Source organism: Polyodon spathula, chromosome 1, assembly GCF_017654505.1.
Source record: "Polyodon spathula isolate WHYD16114869_AA chromosome 1, ASM1765450v1, whole genome shotgun sequence".
Lineage (NCBI taxonomy): Eukaryota > Metazoa > Chordata > Actinopteri > Acipenseriformes > Polyodontidae > Polyodon > Polyodon spathula.
In genome coordinates, this window is record NC_054534.1 from 21,708,269 (window position 1) to 21,732,908 (window position 24,640).

The 24,640-nt window shown below is 37.1% G+C and overlaps 1 protein-coding gene across 1 annotated transcript in view; it reads right to left on the bottom strand.

Moving 5' to 3' along the window:
• Positions 1-310: 310 nt before the first annotated feature.
• The window catches only part of LOC121315580 (E3 ubiquitin-protein ligase MARCHF3), a 37,171-nt gene continuing 12,841 nt past the window's right edge, over positions 311-24,640 (bottom strand). Inside the window, exons 2-5 of the mRNA XM_041249798.1 lie at positions 16,073-16,314; positions 11,625-11,829; positions 4,299-4,508; positions 311-3,367 (exon numbers count right to left, since the gene is read on the bottom strand). Coding sequence (XP_041105732.1) covers positions 3,209-3,367; positions 4,299-4,508; positions 11,625-11,829; positions 16,073-16,257 — 759 coding nt within the window. The 5' untranslated portion in view covers positions 16,258-16,314 and the 3' untranslated portion in view covers positions 311-3,208. The remainder of the gene's footprint in view (positions 3,368-4,298; positions 4,509-11,624; positions 11,830-16,072; positions 16,315-24,640) is intronic.

The following is a 24,640-nucleotide window of genomic DNA, read 5'->3' on the forward strand; positions in this document are numbered from 1 at the left end:
TGTACCCCCCGGCCCAGCATCAGCTGGTAACTCTAGCCATTCATGGGAAAACTCACTGGGGGTGTTCTGGAGACACCACCTAGCATGCTGTAGCTCCAAAGATTACCTGTCACTCAACTTTGAGTCTCCCTGTGTGTTTCACAGCAAATTCAACTAGATGACTAGTGAATATGAGTTCTTGGATGCAATAGGCTTTTTTATATAAAAACCATTGACAAAATATTTATAACATTTAACTGATACCCAAAAGTACTTTTAGTAAACATTCTGAAGTCTCAAGACTGTCTTGGTTAAATTATTTGGCCTCATTTAAATCCCCAGATCATGACTAGTAAGGGGAGTCAAGACACAAAACCAGACAAGAGGTCAGTGCTTTATTATATTCAAATTAATTCAAAGTTTGCACTACACATGTATTTACAAACTGTCATGAAAACTGCACTCGTTATAGACGGGTAAACCATCTCTGTGTTTCAAGAGGTACAGTGCAACAACACGCACCGGGATGGGGTGGATACAACAGACAAGTTACTTGTGAAGTAGAAAAGGGACAATGTTAAACATCAATTACTGCCTGTATTTGCAGTTTGAATCTGCCTTCCTCACATTAATACCTTATTGGTACTGTAACTGAGAAATCTACAGTGTAAAGATTTATAACAGGTGACATTTTGCTTTATTATTGATAGAACCTACAGTATTTTTCCCCAAAGGAATGTACATGAAAACACTAATGTTTATCGGCTAACTGAAAAAGCTTCAGAAGTCAATGTGCGTGTTTCCATATGTAACATTGGACATATGCCAGTATATATGCCTAATAACATATCATGTTAAGTAAACACTTAACTAATCCTTTCATTTTGTAATTGAGTTGGGTAATACTTTAAAGTAACTGCCAACTCATTTTAAACTATGAATTATTTCTATGGAGGAAAAACATGAATTCTGGAATTTTTACCTGGAGAGTTCACACTAAACCATCTGTACCTAGTTTACAATGGAGGCACATACTGTAGTTATTTCTTTGGTCCCCTCACCGCAAGTATTCAAAATAAGGCTCTGTCACCTTTACAAATTTACAGGTTAAAGCGGTGGCAAGCAAAGTTATAAAATCAGTTTCTTACCCTTTTCTTAGTATCATCCTTTAACACCCTTTGTGCTGAATATATTATTTTGACTTGTACAGGAAGTGCAAACATCCCTTTGATACAATGTAATGCTTTAAAAACACAACAACAACAGTGGTGTCATTGATTGTTAAGACTTCAAGGATAATAACATTTTTAAGGAACAGTACAAGCATCTTAACTTTCTGTGGTAAAGTATCTGTTTAACCTGCCAGCATCAACAGTCCTCAGAATATAAAAACAGGAAATGTCACACTGTTGTGGCTGTTTGGTTAATCACATTGTGCTGAAATTGAATTTACTGGTTGTTGAAACATGGCACTTCCTAGGAAGATGCTTCAGTTTGCAAATGCAGAGGTAAAAGTTTGGAGTGATGTTGGGCCAAATGTTTTTGATTTTAGAAAGGTATGACTCGTATAAAATTTGCACAGACTACTGCTTTAATTCTGGACTATTTGGATAAGAAGAAATGGGATACTTTATTTGAAATCTATATCATATATGTATACTGACACTGTTTTTAAAATTAAACACTCACAGCATTTGATGGTATTAAGATTAAATACAGAGACTTCATGTGAGGCTTGTCTAAGCCACTGGACAAAGTTTAACTTTAAGAAATAATACAATGTGAAGAGCAGGATTTAACCAATGATGTAAAGAGAGAATACGCACCCAGTATGTTGTTACTGACATTTATTCTACTGGTTTTCAATTTACTCGCTCTTAATTTGTAAGAGAGAACTACAATTTTTTGTTATGCAATTCAAATACTGTGCTTTTTAATTTTTTGCATTTTATTAGTCCAAGTTCAGCTGTTCTTCAGTGCTAGCGATATACAGTTGTACACTAGATGAGGCTGGTGAAAGACACTTGCTGCTGACCTAGCCTGCTCCACATCTACGGCTAGTAAACAGAGCAGCTCCTGGAATCGCAGCACCTTAAAACATTGAGTAACTGCTTTGCAAACCACTCAGGGTGACTGCAACCACCATAGGATAAGGTGACTAACAAAATGTAATTGGAAGCTGCTTTGGAGCGGCTAATTATAAAGAAATACTTATTTTTCTTTTTACAAATGTGGGTTTAGACTCCTCAGTGGGTCATTGTTTTGCAGGTGCTTTAACAAAACGAAAGTGTCCTTCTAGTCACCTGGGTACTAACGCTAAAGATGTGTTGTGGCATGTTTGACATCAAACGGGAATAAGGCCTAAAATAACATGTCTTGACACAAGGTTACTCAGGTCTCAAATGCATTACATTGTCAAGCAAGAACAAAATCAACAAGCAAAATAATCACACTATCTCATTTCACACTGGAGTGCACAATGTTTTACTGCACTAGTTAGCTAGGTTTCAACATATGGATATTTAGAAACAAACTCCCAACCTTAATGCATTGTTCGCATTTACACCTATGATACTCCATTTGGTTTTTGTTTGAACCTTTATGCTTTTAAAACATACACAATCACAAAACTTAAAAATGGATTTCATTTAAATGCATCTTTAAAAAGATAAATAAAAGCACAGCCGTATAAAGTCTTTACACTACACAAGTTAAGAATTATATTTTTTTAAAAAAAGAAAAAGCCTGCTGTATTAAGCTCATACTAGCAAACACCTGACAAATGCCCCTTTTCTTGTAGTTTAAAATTACTGTGCTTAGCTACTTCCCACCAAAAAAGTCACATGGTATTCAAGGCATTTAGAGGCAGGACAGGACTCTTACAGACAGCATTTTAGAATGCCGCTGCATTGCTGGTGTCCTCTATGGTAGAAATCCTGGTAGGATGCCCCAGCCATTTTGCTCAGAAAAATTGCTGAGAATATACAGTAAAATATTTGAGCAACAAATTTCACTTTATGATCTGTAAAAGTTGCAGGAATAGTCATATCTTTCTGGAAGCTAGCCTTGGAGAAATCCTGTTTGCCCTGTTAACTTTTGTGCAGTATAAAACTTCAGCTATTAATAAAGTTTGTGCTAAAAAAAAAAATTCACAAGCCATGAGTCTTTGGATGGAATTAGTTCTGCTCCTGTAAGTGTTCACAGCTTCTAATGTCTGGCAAGCTTGAAGTCAAACAATTGTCTCCTTGGAATCCCTTTTGATTGGAGGCAGTCCTAGCAGCGCGCGCTGCATAGACGGTATGCTAGACGACTTTGGGATGAGGAGTAAGACTCTCTGATTGGTCCGACGCCATTCATTATACAGTCTACAGTGATATCTGAAAGAAACCTGGAGAGAAAGAGATTTAAAAAAAAAAAATTGGTTATGCAAACTTTTTTTTCTTTTTTTTTAAATAACTTGTGTCCGTCCCTACTGAGGAGTTATATATTTCCCCCCATGAGAAAGCATTGCTGAGGGAAAATAGTATAGTCACTTGTTCAAATAACTTACAGGTATGGCCAACAGTTTGCAGCATCCTACAGAATTAACTAATTTCACTTCATAAAGTTATGTTAACATATTGAATTATATACCGCTTTATAGTTTTCCATATACTTACAGAAAACTGAAAACCTTTTTAAAATGTGACATTTTGAAATCTAACATGAAATACTGTTTGACTATTATGGCTGCCGGTAGACACTTGCAATATCATTTAGTTGTTTCTTTGTCTACATGATGTTAAATAAAGATCAAAATTATGTTTAGATTTTTTTTTTTAAAGTTTTTTTTTTTTTTTTTTTTTTTTTTTTTAGTAATTTCTCAACCCTAAAATTCTACGCAATGCAGAACTTTTGGCCGTAGCTGTACTCTCTATAACCATTACAGGCACTGGTTAAGAAGTATGTGCCTTGCTGTCCTGTAAAACCCTGTAAGTGACTATTACATTCTTTTTGCTGTCACTCTATAGATTTTAACTCGGTTATGAACAACAAAGATATACTGGGAAATTCCTGATACAAAACTGATTCGAGTGGGTTTAAAAAGGAAATGTCATTGTGGTGTATATATTTCTAATGTCATTTAGAATTTCACACAGTGAATTCAGGATATTGTCAAATCCGTTCTTTTAATATACAGCTTTCAGATATAAGTTCAAACAAACAGACAAGTGTTTTTGGCTATTTCCTTTATCAGTATATCGCTGTGATGTATGTTCTAGCAGCAACATATGCCTGCCTGACTGCTGTCTATTTAAGTTCATTAATAGAGCACTCACTAATGTCCAAAAGAGGTAAATAGTAAAGAGTGCAACGGTCAGTGCTATTAGTCCAACAGCCTCCAGCCTGCTGCTAAAGTGCAGATGGTCCACAGCTCCACGCAAACACAGCCAGCCAGAGATTGTAGCCAGGGGAGTTATGAAGAGAAAGCACACCATGTCTCCAAACAGCGTCCGCTTCTCATGAGGAGGGCCTGGATTTTTTAACCACTGAAAAATACAAACAAGTGATAATCTTTCTGCACGGCTCCTGTACTGAGATAGGAGAAATACATGGTTTCTTCTTATCTATTTATATTCCACTATAATGAAGAATTTAATGTTACCATACTCTGATACACATACTGTAATATATGGCATGCTCACTGTTATAAAATAATTTCCAAGAATTTCAGCTTTATTCATTTTACATAGATGAGCTTCAATAACATGAACCTGTTAGTGCTAGCTGAAGACTCACAACTTGCTCGTTAATGATCTTTGTCCCCCATAATGGATCTGCATATAATGGCTATATGAAGCTGAATAAAAAGGCAGATGACCATATATAATCTTTTAGTCATTTAACTTTTTCATGGCTAATGCAAAAACAGCATTAAGTCTGAGCTGGAGCAGGTCTGGGCGATGTACCAACAACCTTTTCTATTAAAATGAACTTTTATTGCTCGGTACTCACCTGTATTAGATGGTTTCAATACCTACGGACCCCACTGTACCTTATTTATCAACGTGAAAAAAAAATACTGTTTATAAGTCTCTCTACTGACACAATGACCCACAATTATGGTAACATTTGCAATATTTTAGAATGCAGGGATTTGTGTGGTCTGTTTTATTTGCTAATTTGTTGCCATTCATTTTATTTAATTTCATATACAATTAGAACATATGTATGCCCTTGCTGTGTAGAATTGTCTGGACTCTACACTGCTGACCTTGTTCAACAGACTAACAAACCTGTGAGTCTGATGCTTTGTATTTGAAATTAACAAGTTGTATATCAATACACAGAAAAATACAGTTTTGATTTGCTTCTAGTTTTAGTTTTACGTTCCCATTATGCAGATAAATATGTAATGACCCGATACTGCAAAAACCAATTACAGTGCTGTCCTTTTAACATATTCCTTCTGCCCTATAAAATCCAGAAAACTCTGTACTTTTGTTAAATATGAGATATGAACCTTACATAACGCCTGAAGTAAGACCATTAAAAAGTCAATCAATATGTTATTCAATTAAGATCCTGTCATCTTATAATTGATGTTTGGAAGATGTGTGTATGTATGTACTTTTAAGGCAGAAGCAGGTCTAAATGAAAGATAAGGTCAATTGTATAGTTAATGATTGCTGCAGAAAACAATAATGACATTAAAAATCATTGTGCTGGGACACATGAAGAAAACATTACCTGAAACGAATGCACAAAAATGAACATGCTTTTATTTAATTCCTATAACAGAAGAGTGTTTCTCTCCTTTTTTTAAAGGATCATTTGATTGTTTTGTTACAGTAATTTAGTACTCCTGCTAAATCAATGAAAACCCTTTCTTTTCTTTCACCATTCAAAGCACATTTCAAAATTCCAAAGTGGGATAATCAACTCCTGCACCTGACTGGAACCTGTGACTGAAATGATCCATGAGGCTTATGAAAAAAGTACTTTATTTATCAATGAGGCAAAATGTTCTGTGTGAGAAAGGCATCAGAAACCATAGGCACCCAAGAGGCAGTGATGGCAGCAGCCGCAAACACCTGTTCATCCTGGCTGCAGCCGGGGCCCTTTCCAGCATGGGGGATGACTGGAATCCAGCTTTGCACCATGTGGAAAAACAGATTGCGGTACAATTTGCCCATCTTACAACTAGTTATATATTCATATTATCTGTCTTAGTTTTATATTCATGAAACTTATCTAGACTGTGGTTAAAGAAGCCAACTGCTGTTGTGTGAATATCAAATATTTCTTACAAATATTTATCAAAGTCTTTTTCAAATGTTAAAGTGTTATGAAATATACCGTAAAGTTCACTTTCTTAGGAGGATGAAATAGAACCTGCTTGGGGTTTTCTAAAAGAGGAGTAGTGTCAGTGTCACTTGAGTCAATTTCTTCAATGGAAAAAAAAAAAAAAAAACCTGTGTCCTGTATCAGCAAATACTGTCACTAATGATTAACACTTCATTTTAACTTGAGGCTCTGCTATGCCAAATGGAAGATTATTTCTGTAATAAGCTGTCTTCAACAAAATACTGAAGCTTACACCAGGTTTAACTTATCATGTAATGTTAACATAAGGGCTGGATTACAAATGTAACAAAACTAAATATATTGATGCTAATAGTGAATTGCTGGAGAATATTTTACCATTTTCATAATCATTTTTTCATGCACCTTTATTATCATCGGGGGTCCTGCACAAACCCATTGTCTTTCAGTCACAGCAGGGAAATCAATCCAGTGCTATCATATTAACCATTCTTCCTTGATGCTGCATCTCCACATGTGAGGCATAACACAGCACTGTACAGAAAATCAGTTCCAAAAACAGGCTTTTGTTTTCATTTCTTATTGTGCACAAAAACAAATGGCTCATGCTCAACCACGCAACACTGGGCTTTTACAATTATTATTTTCTCGCATGACATATTTTGAGCAGATTAATACTTGAAAAACCCTCGGATTATGTTCTTTCTTGCCATCTGAGAAAATAATTCCACGCCATGAACACTGTGTCAAGATCTCATTACAATGCATGAATTCATATATAACCCTTTCAAATGAATCATATAAGGCTGTATTGCCCATAGTATTTTGTTGTCCTCCATATCTTTTCATGGCGTCTAATAAAAGCACTTGAATTCACAATTGAATCCGTTGGTTTATCAGAATACATTCCCCCAAAAAGGTCAATTTAATAGCCAATTGCCATGAAACGTTGCCTTTGTGCTAATTCAGTAATTATGCAACATTCAGATATCTTACTGGTTAACTTAGCTAGCTTTGGCTGGGTATCATGGCTTCTCCCCTGGCCAAACAAAAATAAGCCAAGATGCAAGTTTAAAATAGGTACTGCAGGGCAGGCTTCTGCAGAAATGTTGCTAAGCCCTTAGACTGCTGAGGAGTACATGAGCAGACAGATGGCTTTTTATACCAGCAGCAAGCACACTGGCAAATATAGACAGCACATCAGTAACACACAGTGTCAACAGTAAAGTGGCAAAAATGACAATCTAAAGCTCTGACCAAGGAGGTAACACTGACATAAATGAACTTGTAATTAGCATAAGACAATCAGCACAAAGAAACCGTAATAAATCCACAATTTCAAAAGCAAAGAGATTAGATGGTCAAATAATAATAACAGGCTGCGAAAAGAAAATATTATTTAAATGTAGACTTATGGCGTAGTTCAGGGGACACCGTAAAAGGCACCTGCTTTCCTCTCTCTTTCTCAGTCAGTTATCCCAAGACCACGCCGTCATGTCCCTTCTGATCATATTCAGCTGGGGGAAAGGAAGCGGTCGTATTTTCGGTATATCCTCTTCGGGCGGGGTTGATTCAGCAGCTGTCCCAGCTGCTCCTAATAACTGGCATTGTGCTCTCGCCGGTTTCTGGGCGGGGTTGCGCAGCGCCGGGGATCCGCTCTGGCTGTACCATCTGTCAATCTCTATCTCTTCCTATTTAAATTGTGCACTATATCTCGCTCTTGTCTTTTGTTTTGGTTGGTATTCATACGCTGCAGCAACCTCTACGTCAGATTCGCCTCAAAATATCTTTATTTCTCCGATGGACCAACTTAATACAGTCCTCTACCCAGCACCCAGACCTGTTCCCCAGCACTACGGATATCAAAACACCCCTGGCTGCAAGCGCAGCCTCCGGAGCAGTTATTTTATAACGATCAACCACTCGTCAAACTTCAAAAAAAAAAAAAAAAATCGACTTCCCAGCTGGAAGCGAGCGTATGGCGTTGCTATAACAAATGTACCTTTATATCAGCTTCCACGTTGCCTCTTCTCCTAAGCGTAATTCAGCAAATTCGCTCACACAACCATACGACAAGCGGCAGTTCTCTCCACAGCAGCAGCGCTGCAACCAGGAGACGTACCCGAACTCATCCCTATGCTTCATAACACTTTCTACGACATCACATGAACTCCTTCATTCACCCCATCGCGTTTCAATTGCTTAATTGATACAGTTCTACAATATGGACAACCCGGTTGCTTCTGCGTTACTTCGTTGACATTCGCCACTCCAAATATGGCCGACGTCTCCGGTTCAGCACTTCCGGTCTCCCCAGCTAACCTTCCGATCTGCAACTGGGCATCTGCCTTCTCAATGGCCACAGATAACGCCTGTAGTCAGAAATCAAATCCAGCCACCATGGTTTCAACTTCTCATTTATGCAACATTGATGGCTTGATTCACAAAGCTATTTTCCAAGTTCATCTCCTTTTCTGAAAAGCTGCTTGTAACAAATGGCTGAGTTATTGTTTGTCGAGTTTAATTTTTTTTGGAACAGGCTTCATAACGCTATTTTGGTGAACTTTCCCATCCTGTACACTGCCAGTTTTCCTGAGCTAAACATACTTTCACATTTTGATTTTACCCCAGCAAAGCTGAATTTCATTTGCTCCCCTGCTCGCTTAGCAGCTCCAGCAACGCCTTGTCAGCAATAATCCTTGATTAAATGGCATAGTCAATGCTCCAGCACCTTTGCAATTCCTCCTTCATTACATTTTCTCTTTCAGTGGCTCCTTGCTTGCCCCAGCCTAGGCAGTCTGGGTCCCACCCTCCTCTATCCATTCTACAGTCCAATAGAGTTATTGCATCTACTTCAGGCTCCAATCAGCAGCCGCCACCCTCCATGACGCACTCTTACCATTGATTCGAGGGCAAGTAATAGAAGACTACATACTCCCAGTGGTCAGACACAGATTCACTCCATCCCGCAGCAACAAATGCTCATATGCTCTGCACTGCCCTGCAGTCACAGACTTGCCCTGTCTCTCTCCATCTGATTTATATGCAAAACCTTCCATCTGCTTCCTCTAAACCCAGACTCTCCAAGTCTCTAATTCAAAAATAACTCACAAAATATCGGGAAGCGCCTAATCATTGATCTTTTCACCCTGGTGGGCAGTTCCTCGGACACTTCAATTTCGCAATTTGCATTATTCCAAGACAGAACATTCATATCACAAATTCTCTCTCTCTCACCTGACCTGTAAAATATATATCTTTCAGAAGCAAGAAAGCCTCCTTCAGCGCTCCAGCTTTCCTCCATACTCGGATCATGGCAGCCATTTACACAGTCAAGGCTAATGCTAATTCCCATCTAGTATGTCCACTCATCCTCTCAAATACTACAACATTAATACATGGTGAGAGACGTGGTACGAGACTGGAAATCTGTCTTGATTATGAGTTCAGGAGTTCCACTATTAGGAGAATGACTGGAGTTATGAAACCCAAATCTCTGAATGCGAGTTCACCTTTTCCATTTCAAGCAGACATGACAGTAGTAAACCACTGATCGATCCTGCATTAACGTGAACATGGGATGTTCGGCATCTCATCTCTAGACATCAGGATGTGGTACTCCTTGCTGCAACACTCAATGAATGTAGTTCAAGATGCTCATCTTCAATACAGATCACAAGTCGCTTTAGCAAGAACATCAACTGCTGCTGCAGTTTTCTGCATCCACCCTCTGTCCTCAAAAAAAAAAAAAAAAAAAAAAAAAAGTCATGTTCCTAGGTCTCCAACAGACATACAGAACAAGCTAGGCTCTGGATCTGCACTTATCTGTGACGGTGGTGATAGACCGCTGCAGGGCTGGGAAAATCTACACGCTGCTCTCACTGAATTGAAAAAGCTACATATGCTGAACGTGAAAGTCACACTTGATGCAAGAAGCTTTGGCAGCGGACCAAGACACGTCTTCACTGTCGTCCCAGTGAGGAAAGAATGCTGGATAGCTACTCTAAGGAGCAGTACTTGGAAGTGACGTTAGCCGCATTAAAGGAGCAATTGGTCCTCAAGTTCCAGAGAATTTTTTAATATATATATATATATATATATATATATATATATATATATATATATATAATGTGTGTGTGTTGAATGATACAAAAAGTTATGAAATTGATAGAAAAAAGCATAACTGCAGACAAGGTTTCTTAGTCTGTTTGCTTCTGTTAAAGGAAAATAAGTGCTTGCAGGCTCAAAACAAATATTTGAAAAAAAAAAAAAAAAAAAAAAAGGTTAATTTCACAACATCCCAATCAAACACCAGCCAGTCACTTTCTGGGCAAGTTCACTCTGTCCAAGCAGGCAAGCTGTTACTTTTAAACTTGCCCAATTATGATGAGCTCCTGAAACAGATGCCACATTCCATTTGGGCAATGAGGATCTCTACTGCCAGTAAAGCGCTCCCTATCCCAGCTCCATTCCTGCCTCTGGCATGTTGTGATCTTAATGTCACTTCTCATCACAAATTCCTAATTATTCAACCGATGTCAAAGAGGGCTGTAACAACATCAGGGGCTGTGTCAGCTCAAAGTAATTTCATTTTTAAATCTGTAATTACCCTGTTTTCATATCCATACAGTTCAATTGGATATACATCTCCATCTTTTTTTTTTCTTTGAGGAACCTACTCAACTCCTCCTCCCGCTGGACTCTGGATTCCAGTTCCCCCACTGGTAAGTACATTCTTATTTATATTTTACCAATTAGTTTACAGTTAAGCTGGCAGATACATAAAAGCAAAATAATAAAATGTTAACAGGAAGTCCTTATTGCAGTGCAAAAGTCTTATAGTCTACGGTGTAATCAGTCCATTACAAACATATTTAATATATGTGAAATCTTTAGTTGTAAACCTGTAGAAAGGGTTATTGATTATTTTTAGGGAAGGCTGGTTTAAAGGAGCCCTTTTTTTTTTTTTTGCTTATAATTTATATAGCAGATTGGGTATTTCAAAGACTGCAGGGAACTGATGCTGCTTCCTTTTACCTCAGCACTTTGCATGTGCTGTAGCTCAAACTCACACCAATGGTTTAGCTGCAATGAGATCATGTGACCCACCAGGAAGGCACCACGATGTAGCTGTTTTTCTTTAGCATGGTATTTGTAATATTAACATAACTTGGATTAACAGAAAAACCTAAAGATTTGCAACACAATACAAAAGAGGGACCAATAATAATGTTTATATAGCTAATAAAATAAGTGTTGAATATTTTCCCCTCTCCGTCTGTATGGAAGTACATAAAATACCATCTGCAAAAGACAGAACTGGCAGCCCTTTTGCTCACCTCTATCAAGGGTCTGGGTTTGCGCTCCACTGCAAACTTGAAGTGGCAGAGCTCGCAGAAGCTGGTGTTGGAGGCGGAGAGCCAGTGCTCCAGGCAGCTCCTGTGGATGCTCCCCAGTGTTCCTGTACACTCGCAGGGGGACAGTAGGTCTTCTTGGCTGCTGCCTTCGTGGCAGATCCGGCACATAGGCCTGTCATTGAAGGGGCTGAGACACCACAGACAAACACAGCAAATCAAAATCCAGTACCTGGTGCAGGCTTACTTTCTTTCAGTCTTTCTAAAACATCATCCTGTTATGTGGTTGATTCTAAATGACACCATCACAATCTTCCAATCAGATTGCTCAGTTGAAGTGGATTCTGTCATGATACACTACTGCTTTTAACTTCAGTAGTGTATGAAATGGAACTTAGCTGAAAAAGAAACCATCACTATGGCAACCATAGAGCCACAGAAGAGAACAAAGTAAAAAACAAATATGTCTAGGTTTATTCAAGTATCCAAGAATGAAAAGCAAATTAATCAATTCACAAGTTATAATCGCCACAAACACCCAGTCATATAGGAACACAGAAAATGTAGAATATGTGAGCTGCAAGGTTGCGCACATACAAATGTATTACATTGCTATTACACATACACATGCCAGAACATGTCATTAATGTCATACATATTTGATTCTACTCATGCAAATATAAAATCTAAAAATATTATGAAAACCCCACAACTTTTTTTTTTTGCGTCTATATCAGCAGACTGCACATCACCTGCACCTCTTTTACACTGCATTCAGTATTTATATTAATTCACTGTAATTCCAATGCATAGTTGTTTGAAGTATTATTTCCATCACAGATTTCATTAGCTATGAAACTCTATGAAACAACATGAAAGCATATAAAAGTTGACAGCTTTTATCAATCCTTAAATTGGAAATTATGAACTTATTACAATCAATTGCTGGATGAACAGAAGCTGTTCTTTTTAGTAATACTACTCCTTGAGTATTTTCATTCTTAATACAGATATCTATTTAATTAATACCCCAGTCCTGTTCTTGTAGCCTACTATTTCCTTATTATTCTATATCGAACCACTGGTAGAACTGAAAATATATATATATATATATATATATATATATATATATATATATATATATATATATATATATATATATAAAATATATAAATGTTGGTACTTGCTCAGCTTCTGAAGAATTGCCATCCTTGATAATACAATGAAGTGAAAGTGCTGGCCTTAAATTGCAAAGTTGCAAACCACGATTATTCTGATGCACTTGAATTCAGAATATTCAGAAATATTAAAAAAAAAAAAAAAAAAAAACAAAACAAAACAAAAAAAAAAAAACCCTGTCCAGGCTACAAACCATAATAGATGTCTTTATTCAAGCCGCAGTCTCTCCTAAAGTAGCTAAATGTCCCACGCTTCAGGAAAGCTTTGTTTGTTGGTTACAAGACTCTACATAATTTTTTAATAGAGGGTTCATAATTGCTGAACCAAACTGACTGTCCAAAATAATTTGTTTCTAGGCAGCTAGATTGTGGAACTTGATTCCTACAGACATTTGAAATGCCACTGAATCACACCGTTTAGAAATGTAATTTGTATTGTACTGTATGGATGTTGTGACCTTTGTAAAGGTGTCTGGTTTGATGGATTGACATAAGAACTGGAACACTGGCTTAAAACAACCAGTTTAATAGTTTACCAGAAGAACCAAAAAAAAAAAAAAAACTGATTTTGAGTGTATTGCAAAACAAACCCACTTAAACTAACAGTATAATTTTAACTTAAACATAACAACATTATCAGTCCCTTATCATTTTTCTCTTTTGGTTATCCACTGCAGCACAGCAGTAGGTGGCTCAGGTAGGGTCCTAATACCTGTATCACAGAAGCTGAACAGGGACAATAAAACCTCTAGTTGACTTTGCTAAGGACATAGGGCACTTGCTGGGCCTTAATACTGAAGGTTAATGGCATATGATGAGACATAAACCTTTGCTAAGGCTCTAGCTCATGTTGTGTCTAGTCCCAGAATTCTTAATTCTTTGGTTAAAGATGTCCCAGCTTCATGAGCCCTGCCACCTTAATATCTGATGATGAAAACAGTTCATGCCCTGACAGAATATCAGAAGCGGTTTCTGCTTTTCCTGACATCAAAGACTAACGGCTGGTTTTACACTCTGATTACTAGACTTGTACTGCTGAGCATTACTTTAGGTAAGGTAGCCCAAGATTAGTGCTAATCAGGGTCTATAACCAGCTGTAAACATAATCTTTGCACTACATGCAAAACTGGTTTTACAGCCAAAAAATGCTGAATAGGCAGGAAGTTGTGGAGAAAAATGAACAGATTAACATTATCAGTGTTAACCTCCACCCAACATTCTCTGATTATAACCAACCATCAAATGCTAAACAGCAAGCTTATAAGGTCAAGTGATCAGACATCATTGTCAGGAAGTCATTATTAATGTGTTTTTTTTTGTATTCAGTTTGTGAATACAAAATGTGTAGCAAATGGATACAGAGTCAAAAAGTAACATTCTGTAAAAGCAGCATGTTTTGCATAGACTGAACTGCTGCAAAGGAAATGCATTTTTTGATTCACGTATGTGATTCGTTCAATTAACCGGTGATTCTATAAAGTGGTTTACAATGAACACATGGGAAGTTTCATGGTTAAACTTTGAGTTCTCCTGAACTTTGCGCAGTATTTGAATTGAACAAAATACATCCAGGGGAGGAAATATTACTAATATCCATACATACAAATCACAGGAATGAGTTTGGTTGGAAACAGGAGATGTCTGGCGGGGATGTTTGCAGAAATTGACTGATTTCGGGTGGAATTCCCTGTTAGCGGGAAACAAAACGTGTTTTATGAAACAAAAAAATAAGTAAAACTTTGAAAGCATTGAAAATTCCACACAACAGCCAAATGCCTGAACCTTTTTCTTTATTTGGTAACTTCCATTAAAAAGTGTGTGTTGTGGCTGTGCTGTACTTACGTATTTTTTTTTTTTTTTAACTGAAGCAATGAAAAAAGGAATACTAGGAAAGCTAAAAATGGGATCAGGATCACATCACTGTCCTAAAAATGCTAAAAAAAGTGATTAGTGGTCAGTAGGTTCATTATTAGTGTTGTCACTTGAAATGCAGTGTCACCTTACTGTGAAACTACTGGCAAGTAGATCCAGTCCCTTAATTCACTGTTATGAGCAGGTCAGGAGACAAACCATTGAGTCAAAGTGATCCTCTAATTCAAAATATAGTAGTTGATTTAACTCTCTCTCTTCCCTGTCCTTGTAGCTGAACTTTGACATCACCAGAAAGTAACCCATCATGACAGCTTTCAGCAGCCTGTATAGGCAGCGTGCCGTGAAAACTCCTGACAGCTAACAAAGCAGCCTATAATGAAACCCAGTGACAGCCCTGTGCTGTGCAGCTGCAGGCAGCTGTGATTTCCAAAGCTGCCTTTTGTCACTGCAGTTTCTGAGGGGGGTGGGGCTTTATACTTTGATCTACAGAACAACCTTGTCCTTTACAAAGGCTTCCCTCATGCATATAAATTTAATAGCTCAAATTAGTCATTGCTTTTATAAATTCTACCCAGTAAGCTGGAGCTCAAAACATAATCATGGCAACTTGCTGTAAATTACACAAGACTTCAACCCTGCACCTCTAGGACTATAAAAAAAATTATATATAAAATTATCCATATATGTCTACATTGTATGCCGATAGATTTTTTTGCCACACACACTGCACTGCTATGGCTGCAATAGATATATTTTACAATGTTTATGCATTCGCTTCCTACATTATTAAGCTAGTTACCATTTTTATCCCTGTTTGTACCATCAGAATATATCTCAGTCAAATATTTTTGATAGCTCTTTAAAGTTCTTACCTGCAAAGTTTTGCCTGATTTCACTTTAGACTGTACTGTACTTAGTTTGTTCTGGGGAAACTATAGAAACACTAACCACTGAGAGTTTAATACAATACTTATTATTATTATTATTATTATTATTAATAATAATCATTATCATAATCATTATAATAGCAACTCGCCATTTTAAGTAGAAATTACCATTACTCATTCAACCAATTAAAAAAAAAAGACAAGATATAAGAGTTGGCTAAATGTTACACCTTGTCCTGACATGAAATAAATGTTCTCCTAATTCACCCACAGAAGTTCAACTGAAATGTAATAAGTTAAAGTTCTGTTCCTGATATCTAGTTCCTGCCTTCTGCATTTCTATGTGAATGGATGACACCACTTTCCATCTTCCTTCCCCAACTTGCATATCAGGCCTAGACAGAGACACCATGCCTCAGAGTCTCCAATCTCAATAGAGAGTTTTTAGCGCTCCCTTCACCGGCCTACCCCCCACCTCCACCCCCCAACCTCATACCTTTGTGTAGCGAGAGTCCTGACTACTGTTGACAGCAGCTGTCCGTCCTTGGCTGAAACTTGCATTACATACTGCGGCTGTCCGTTTACAAGGCTGGTAGAGTCAACGATAGCCTTTCCTGGAGGGGCTGAGTCTATGCAGTCTGGCAGGACCTCAGGCAGATGACTGCAGCCGCTGGTTGTCATAGCAGCAGACAGCAATTACTCAGCTGAAGCCTCACACATTCATATAGTGTTGCCCATCTGAAAAGACACACACATGCATTACAGATATATATATATATATATATATATATATATATATATATATATATATATATATATATATATATATATATATATATATATTCATTCTGTCTGTCTGTGTACACCTTGTAGGTTAAATAGTTTAAATGGCTTAGCTACCAACAAGAAAAACAGCCTAGTATTTTTCTTTAACAGTCACATCTTAAAATAATACAAAATATACTCGTAGAAGCTCATTTAGAATCACCATTGAATTCCTAAATTGTTATAAAATGTTCCCCTTTTACTACAAAATCAAAAGGCAACTGCAATTAAAACCAAATACAAAATTGCATTGTTCAAAAAAATGATGTAAAATTGTATTGTTTAAAAGATCTGTAGCACATGTAAGATGTTGCTCATGGAGACATTTGACGCATGACCAGTTTATTATTTTGCAGTAATAGATGTGTAAACTAAAGTGTGAGAGATGTGCTTTCAGGTATGTGTGAAATAGTGTCTTATACCTGGAGTCAAATATAGCAGCTTTCCTGTTTTCTTCCTTTTAAGTTTCTGAGTCATGACAACGTGTTTAAATGAAAACAGGCTTTTTCCTCAGTCACAATCAACTGTATCAGCTAAATCATCATTTAAAAGGATGTAAACAAGCTGCACAGTCAAGAAGGCACTTTCTGGTAATAAAATGGAGTAGGAAGGCAAAACTAGCTGGGAATGAAGCACAGCCTTCCCTGTTAATGTTTAATTTAAGATGCAAATACAAAGAAACCACAAGGCTTTTAACCCTATTAACAATATCCTAATGGTTTAAGTGCATAATTCATTTATAATGAGACCTCAATAAATTACCCCTTTATTCAAAAGCAAGTAGCTTGAAATGTAATTTTCTGTACAGTATTTCTTCCGCCTTTTCCTTGTCTTTTATTGATACTTGCATTCCTTGAGAGCGGTTCTGAGTTCTGTTTTTCCAGTGATTATCGCTTTCTCTTTGTATCTCCCTTTACCTGGAGAATTCTAACTGTCTAGAACTGAACAGCCTTCCTCCTCCCCCTCAAACCATGTGACAATGGGACCTGTCAACGGTGCTGGCTCTATCTGCTCTCCATATATAGAGAGAGCAAGTGGTGTGGCTTTCTTGATTGCAATCACATAAAATAAAAACAAATTTTGGTTTGAAAGAAAAGGGAAGGGAAATTGTACTAAAGCTAAGAAAATGAATCATGATTATTTAGATTAACGCCTGTTAATAATTCATTCTGCTAGACATAAAAGGGAAGACATGCTGCTTGAGTTTAATCGTCTAGTTACTACATCCAGATGCACACATTTCTCCCCAAACTTCCAAGACCATAAGACCATCCAGCCACAAATAGTGTATCTAGCATGTGTTCTTTTTCTGATAGTCTGGAGTATGCCATCAGCATTATTTATGTGTTTCTAACGACTGTCTGGCATCTGGCATACAGCTTTTTTTTCTCTCCAACCACTCAGCTCCTGATGAAAAGACCTGCATGAAAGTGAAACATTCTGCATGTTTTAAACAAAAGTAGTTTTTGTTCATTTCCATGTCTGTTTTGAAATAGAAAATGTCTTGCAGATGTTTTGACTTCAAAGTTGTTGCCCCTCCCCATTTAGAATGAGTACACTTGCTTCTCATTGGTTTTTATAATACTTAGTTTACTTTTCTGTTTTAAAAACATGGACCATATTCATAAATCTTTAAGGACTGTTTTGTGGAATGTTTTGTGAAGAACTACGTTTTTTTTTTTTTTTTTTTTTTTAAATTAGCCTGCAGTTCCTGAAACCTTTTTTAACTTTTTAAGGGAGGGTTAGAAGTTCATTCTCATTTTTCAAAGCACTACTTTGCCTAGAGGATGTTTATGATTATAAATGAAAAAAAATCCTCGGGACATTCCTTTAAGTTTTACGTATAGGACCCTATTTCCCCCAAGCAAAGGGTTAATAACCTTGGACTGTTTCAACTCTTCTGCATCTTTGTGCATGACTGGACAACCAACGAAATTACATCTTTTGACAATCTTCAAGTCTGTAACCATGACTTCTAAACAGCAATGGCATTCCAAACCCATGAAATCCATCGCGCTGGCTTTGCTGAGTACTGAGCCCCTGATGTTTTTTTTTTTTTTTTTTTAATGAAGAACATGTACTGGGAGATCTGTGCTGTTATAAAATTACAAGCTACAATTATTCTTGTTGCACCACTGGTGGTTCATTCATACCTTAAACATTACAAATGAAATCAGACAGATATAAACATTTGAACTGTACTGTACTCTAACAAGAAGTCCCTGATTAGAATCTAGGTTAAGAGCCAAACCTTGATGTGCACTGCTGATGTGTCAGTCTCATTTGTTAAATCACATGTGAGGGATCCTATTGTTCAGAGCAAGTTATGGAACTGTAAGTGTTTATATATTGTGTGTGTGTGTGTGTGTGTGTGATGGGGGTCTCTTTCTGCTTTAGTTGATTTAATGGAATAAAGATATTTTTTGTGGATCACAATGACACAGGCAAGAGTATTAATAAAAAACAAGTACTTTTTTTTGGCTGTTATTTGATCGTCAAAATACTCTACAGATTACTTCACTTTAATCTCAGGACAGTAGAGTTCTCTGATACTGAGCTCTGTTAGTCCAGTTATGGTTGTTATGTTGACATTAGTTACATCACTTGATCCCAGTAGCTGAGGGATATGTAATGATTTCAGTTTGCTCACAAAAGGAAACAAAATGGGCAGCTGGAATCGCAGCTGCTGGCTCCCCGTGGAATTTCAAGGAGATTAAAAATGAAAAATAATAATAAACGCAGTTGGCCAACTGTACCTTTTGGTAACAACAAGTCAGCATGAGCTCCTATGCATTCAGCTATTCCACTCCTACCTTTTCTATGCATTAAAAGTCTGTTTTCAACTAGACTCTTCATATATGTATGTCTTGTACTGTAGCTGGAAAAGCATCTGTTTTGCCATGTCCTCCAATGCACACAAGCAATGTCTTTGGACCATTCCAGAGTATTCAGTATGCATTCCTGGTCTTAGTATAAGTAGCATCGATTGTAAAAAAAAATATAATGATCTCGTGCAAGAAATAATTCTCACATCTTTTCCTCTAGTCTGTAATGGTCTAATAGTCACGGAACTTAAAGTTACCTTTGGGCAAAACTTATTTTATATCTCTCATCATTCAGGGGTGTGCAATTCATATTGCTCGACACCCGGGACAGCAAGATTTGTGTGAGGGACATTTCATGTATTTATTTTTCCCCATGTTCGTTCTGCTGCTAGAAAAACACTCCGGGTATATTCCAGAGAGCCATGCAAGTTTCTGAAAACTGAATTGCGGAAGTCTGGCACCTACACACAAATTTTTTAAAAAGTGTTTACGTCCCACCTGTATCACTTCCGATTGGCTAGCTGTGAAAAAAGCTGATCTTCTAGTGCTTTATTAATACATGAACCTGACATTTAAATTCAGCAATCTAGTAAAGTTAAAAAAATAAAATAAAATAAAAACATAGTCGCTAAGGTATTAGTGGATTAGAAAAAATTGTTTTGCATAATTTATAAAATTAGAGTCTACTTTGTAGTCAAGCGTGTTGGAATGATTTTTAAAAATTAAAAATAAATAGATAAATAAAAAATGTAAAGTTTACTGTTTAGAAGCATTTTAGGACAAACTTTCCCTGGCAAAAAATGAACAGAACTGATATTAGTTATTTATTGCGCATGCACAATCCATCGATTTTATGAAGCTATTAAAACATGAAGACTGACAAATATGTTTATAATGATAGAAATGAAATGCTCATATATGAGATTATCTGTACAATATTGTATTATTATTTTAAAATACCGTAAATCTCATGGCAATGTGTTTATGTATTAATTCATCTATGTATTTATTCTTCAGTGAGTAGTGCAGGGAAAGAGTGTTGCCCTTTAAAAAAAAAAAAAAAAATTAAAAAGCCATCAGGGCAGGGCCATATTAACCTATACGCAAATTACGCTATAGCGTAGGGCCCCCAGAAGAATTGGGGCCCCGCGAGGTCGCCATTTGTTTGGGACATTTTATAAGAATTGCAATCGGGGGCGTACGGGCCCACACACACAGGAAGAGAGTCACACAGAAGCTTGCTTTTGGTTAATTTTGTTATTTTATGACAGCTAGGCATTTCTTTTTGTTCTTTTATGACAGCTAGGCATTTCTTTTTTGAACACAGAATACCTGGTCTCTGAGTCTCTCACGGAAGCAGCTTCCTGCTAATGTACAAACAATACCAAATGCCCCACTCCTTCTACCTCCTGGGAAATATCCGTCCCTAGTCCAACTATGTCAGCGGCATCAGTCTGCAGGACAAAAATGAGTCAGGCTCAATTTAATTTCATTTTTCAGTTTAAGGGCCAATTTAAAATCCTGGCCTGTCTCAAATGTGCACAGCATGCCTCTTTACATTTTAGAAATGTTCCTTTTTTTTGGGGGGGGGGGGTTGGAATTTTAGAAAAAAAGCCGGGTAAAGGTAAATGTGTACAATTGCGGGAGGCTGAAGGGAATTCAAATGTGGATGTCTGCAGCCGGCAAGAACGGTTTAAGCCCACAGTGTTAAACCACATTGTTTTGTTCTGTTGAATGCAATGCTACTACTGGTCTGTAGAACGAATCTACGAACAAGTTTAGAAAAAAAAAAAAAAAAAAAAAAAAAAAAAAACAGTTTTTGTTTTGCTATGTAATTCTGCTGCTTTTGTATATACTAGCTGTTGGACTTTCTGGTAAACTAACAGAATCACTGATCCATTAACCTCAGTGGATATTACATTTTCTCTGTGATCCATATTGCATCATTTTGTGTCCCATGTTCCCACAGATGGTTGAATGTTAATTAAAATGATCACTAACAGCAGTGAGATTTGTTTATTATTATTAGTTGCATGTCATTTCTGTCGTATGGTACAAGGCAATAAAGGCAAACACAGTTTAACAAGCTCATGTCCAGCTTCAGCAAAGAAAAAAAGCCGGCACAAAGTGTTCAGATAAGTTATCAAATTCAATTCGAACACGCATCCTCACTATCACTGCTTGGTACTGAAAAAATGCGTAAATTGACAATAAAAGTAGAAGTTAGGAAACATCATCTTGCAATTAACATGTTCCTACGATGTTGTGCACGGTCTACTCACCTATTTCAAATTTTGCATATGATTCATATCAAATTAGCTTTATACTGTACTTGTTTGTATCTGAGTATCTCACAGGAAGCTCAAAGCAACCCACGAACACATATGAGTGAATCTCAATGGGCCACACTGTAGTGTATGAACTACCCTTAAGAGTGCAGAAAATATAAACTGTATTCACAGCGCTGTATTGCATAACTGTAGAACTGTATAAAAACAATACAGGCTATCTAACAACCGCAGACAGATGGGTACACTGATGACGTTTCTCACATTTTTACATGGCAGCTCCACAATCGGGAGAATATATATCTTTCCCTCCATAATGAATTATAAAGTGCAACACCAATCGCATTGAATATAAAAGCTTTCCAAGTCTGCAAACATAAAAGTGCCTAATTTTGGTTTGAAACTGGAAAATGAGTGGTTACCATGCACAGGCATGATGGAAAATACTGTACAGTGACTGCACCTGTATTTGTCACTTTCTTTTTTATTATTTTTTGTGCAAACTCCATGGCCAAACATGTACTTAAGAAAACTAAAACCATGCTCAGTTCTTCTCCGTGAAAGAGAGGGCTGGAAATGTCCGCTCCTCGCTCAGCTCCAGCAACTACCCCACTCCGCTCCCACGCTCCATATACAAACAATTGGCTCGTTCCACTCCACTCACACTCTGACCCCAACGCAGGGTCGGATTAACCAATATGCCAATAACACCATTCGCCATAGCATGCATATAGCCCCTAAAATATGGGTTTATGTAGGGCCCCCATGTCCTTTAATCCAGCCCTGCATCAGAGTATGAATCCAGGATCACCCTGCTGCAGCAGTGTTCCAGTTAGCCAGCAGATGTTATATGAGGACAAATAGCTTTAAAATGGTGTGCACGGTTTAAAAAAATGTGTATAATAAAAATAAACAAAACAAAGCACAAAAAAAAAAACCTTTGTCTTTGAATTTGATGGAGCATACTGTAAATATTGTGTGCATTTTGGTAGAAAAAAAAATGCAGAGAAACTTGACAGGTTATACACAAGTCCTAATCTGGGGTTCAGCAGTTACAAAACTGAAAGAGCATGAAAAAAAATTCCACAAAGCAGCAGTAATAACTGGCAATGATTTAGTATCTGTGATGCAACAACTTAAACACCTGTACATCAGGCGGTATTTCTATATTTAAATAACTCCAAGTATTGCTTATTATAGTTATACTCTTAGTATGTTACTTAAATTTACTAGCAAATGTGTTCCAGACTTCACTGAAAGGAATATTTCCTTAAAGTATGTTATAAATTTGTTGAGGTGAGGTGGGGTCACAGGGAACCTTGTGTGTATCTTGAAGAATTTTGTGATTGATTGTGTTCACTGTCCAAATAAATAACTACAACCAAAATCTTTATTTCTACTATGCGATGAGGAGGGGGTAATTAGATTTTTCTAGCATTTTGTCCCTTTTGTACAAGAAGATTTTTTCAAAAATTGCACCCCCGTCAATGCTTTCTATTTCTCGTTGTAGCAGTAAAAAGTTATCTACTGAAATGTGGTAAATGTTAGAACATTAAAGGAGCATGTAGCTTGAAATTACATTTATTTTCTCTAAAATTCCATTACCATTAGTAACAATAGTAAACGCTTTAATTTTCAAGGAGGAGAGGGTGTGTACAATTGCAATTTACCTTTTCTTTTTTTACATTAATACAGTGCCTGATTGTTACTGAATTGTTTTGGGTGTCTCATTTATTCCAGATGACCTCACATCCCGACTGCAAAAATAAAAGCCTCAGGGGTGGCTGGATACTATTCTGGAGGACAGACACATTCTCCTTGGTTAGTATGTAAGGGCAGGTAAGGTCACCAGAAACTGAGACTGCAGGATGCTGCTGAAGCTCAACAGATCAATAGAAGTCTGATAGCCAAAAAAAAAAAAAAACTTGGCTGACTTTTTTTTTGCTTCAATGAATAATAGACTGTCATTATGAGGACAAAAAAAATAATAATAAAAACCTCTATATATCATACTAAAGAACACTTTAGTAAGATACAGTACACACTGAATTTACGGTTGAATGAATCCCCGCGCAATTCAATCCATTGTCCTATTTGTTCAAATGGTTTCCTGGATAAGTGGCAAACAAATAAACATCAGTACACAGCAGCTCCCGCTGACAGCAATCTAATAATGAGCCCCAGTGGAATGCACCTGTTTGAGGGGTAGTTCAGAAATAAAGTGCTGACACAGGCTTACAATCAGAAAGGAGGTGCCACAGTCATCTATATCCTGGGCATAAAAGCATCAGCAATGCAGTCAGCCAGGCTTGCAGGAAATAATGCCGCAACTGTGGCCACTAAAAGGCTAAATACAAAAATTTACTTCTGAAATCATGTAATCTAAACTGTCACAGCTGCTTTCAAATGACAGTACAGGCACACACAGTACATATCGTAGAGTCCTTAGTGACTGCACAGGCCACATGTCAGAGGTGTTTTCTTTTGTTCTGAAACACTTGATGCAGTTATCCTTGAAACAATGACTGAACACAAATGGCATTGCTACAGGACCAAGGATCAAAACTGTAATTAACTTTACAAACCTTTACATTAACTGTGTACGTCAGTGCCTCAAATTAGGGGGTTTATGAAACCCTTAAGTGGTTTCAAATTACGTTTTAATGAAACTTGGTTTTAAAATCCATCACATGACAGATTATATTTTGCACTCTAGCCCACAAGGTCTTCATTTATAGCAACAGTATAAATATACTAGAATTCTTCCATACCAGTAATACATAATCTCATAAACCTTTCATGTACACGTTTGGCTCAGGGCAACATAATCCCATCAGACACTAGTTTACCATTATACTCCTCAACTCCAGTCCACATTTGTATAATATTCTTCTATTTTACATCTAATAATGTCAATGTAGCACTGGTGCTTACATATTAATTACTGCATTATGTAACATTCCAGGCATTACTGTGAATAGGCATTTCGCCTAAATTTTAGGGTTAAAAACAACCAGCAAGTGCATTAGTTTTGTTTGTTTTTTTAACCACCTTGAGGGCAGTTCCAAGCATATAAATAAAACAAAGGGTGATCATCGCAAAATGAGAGGAAAAAAAACCTGACGA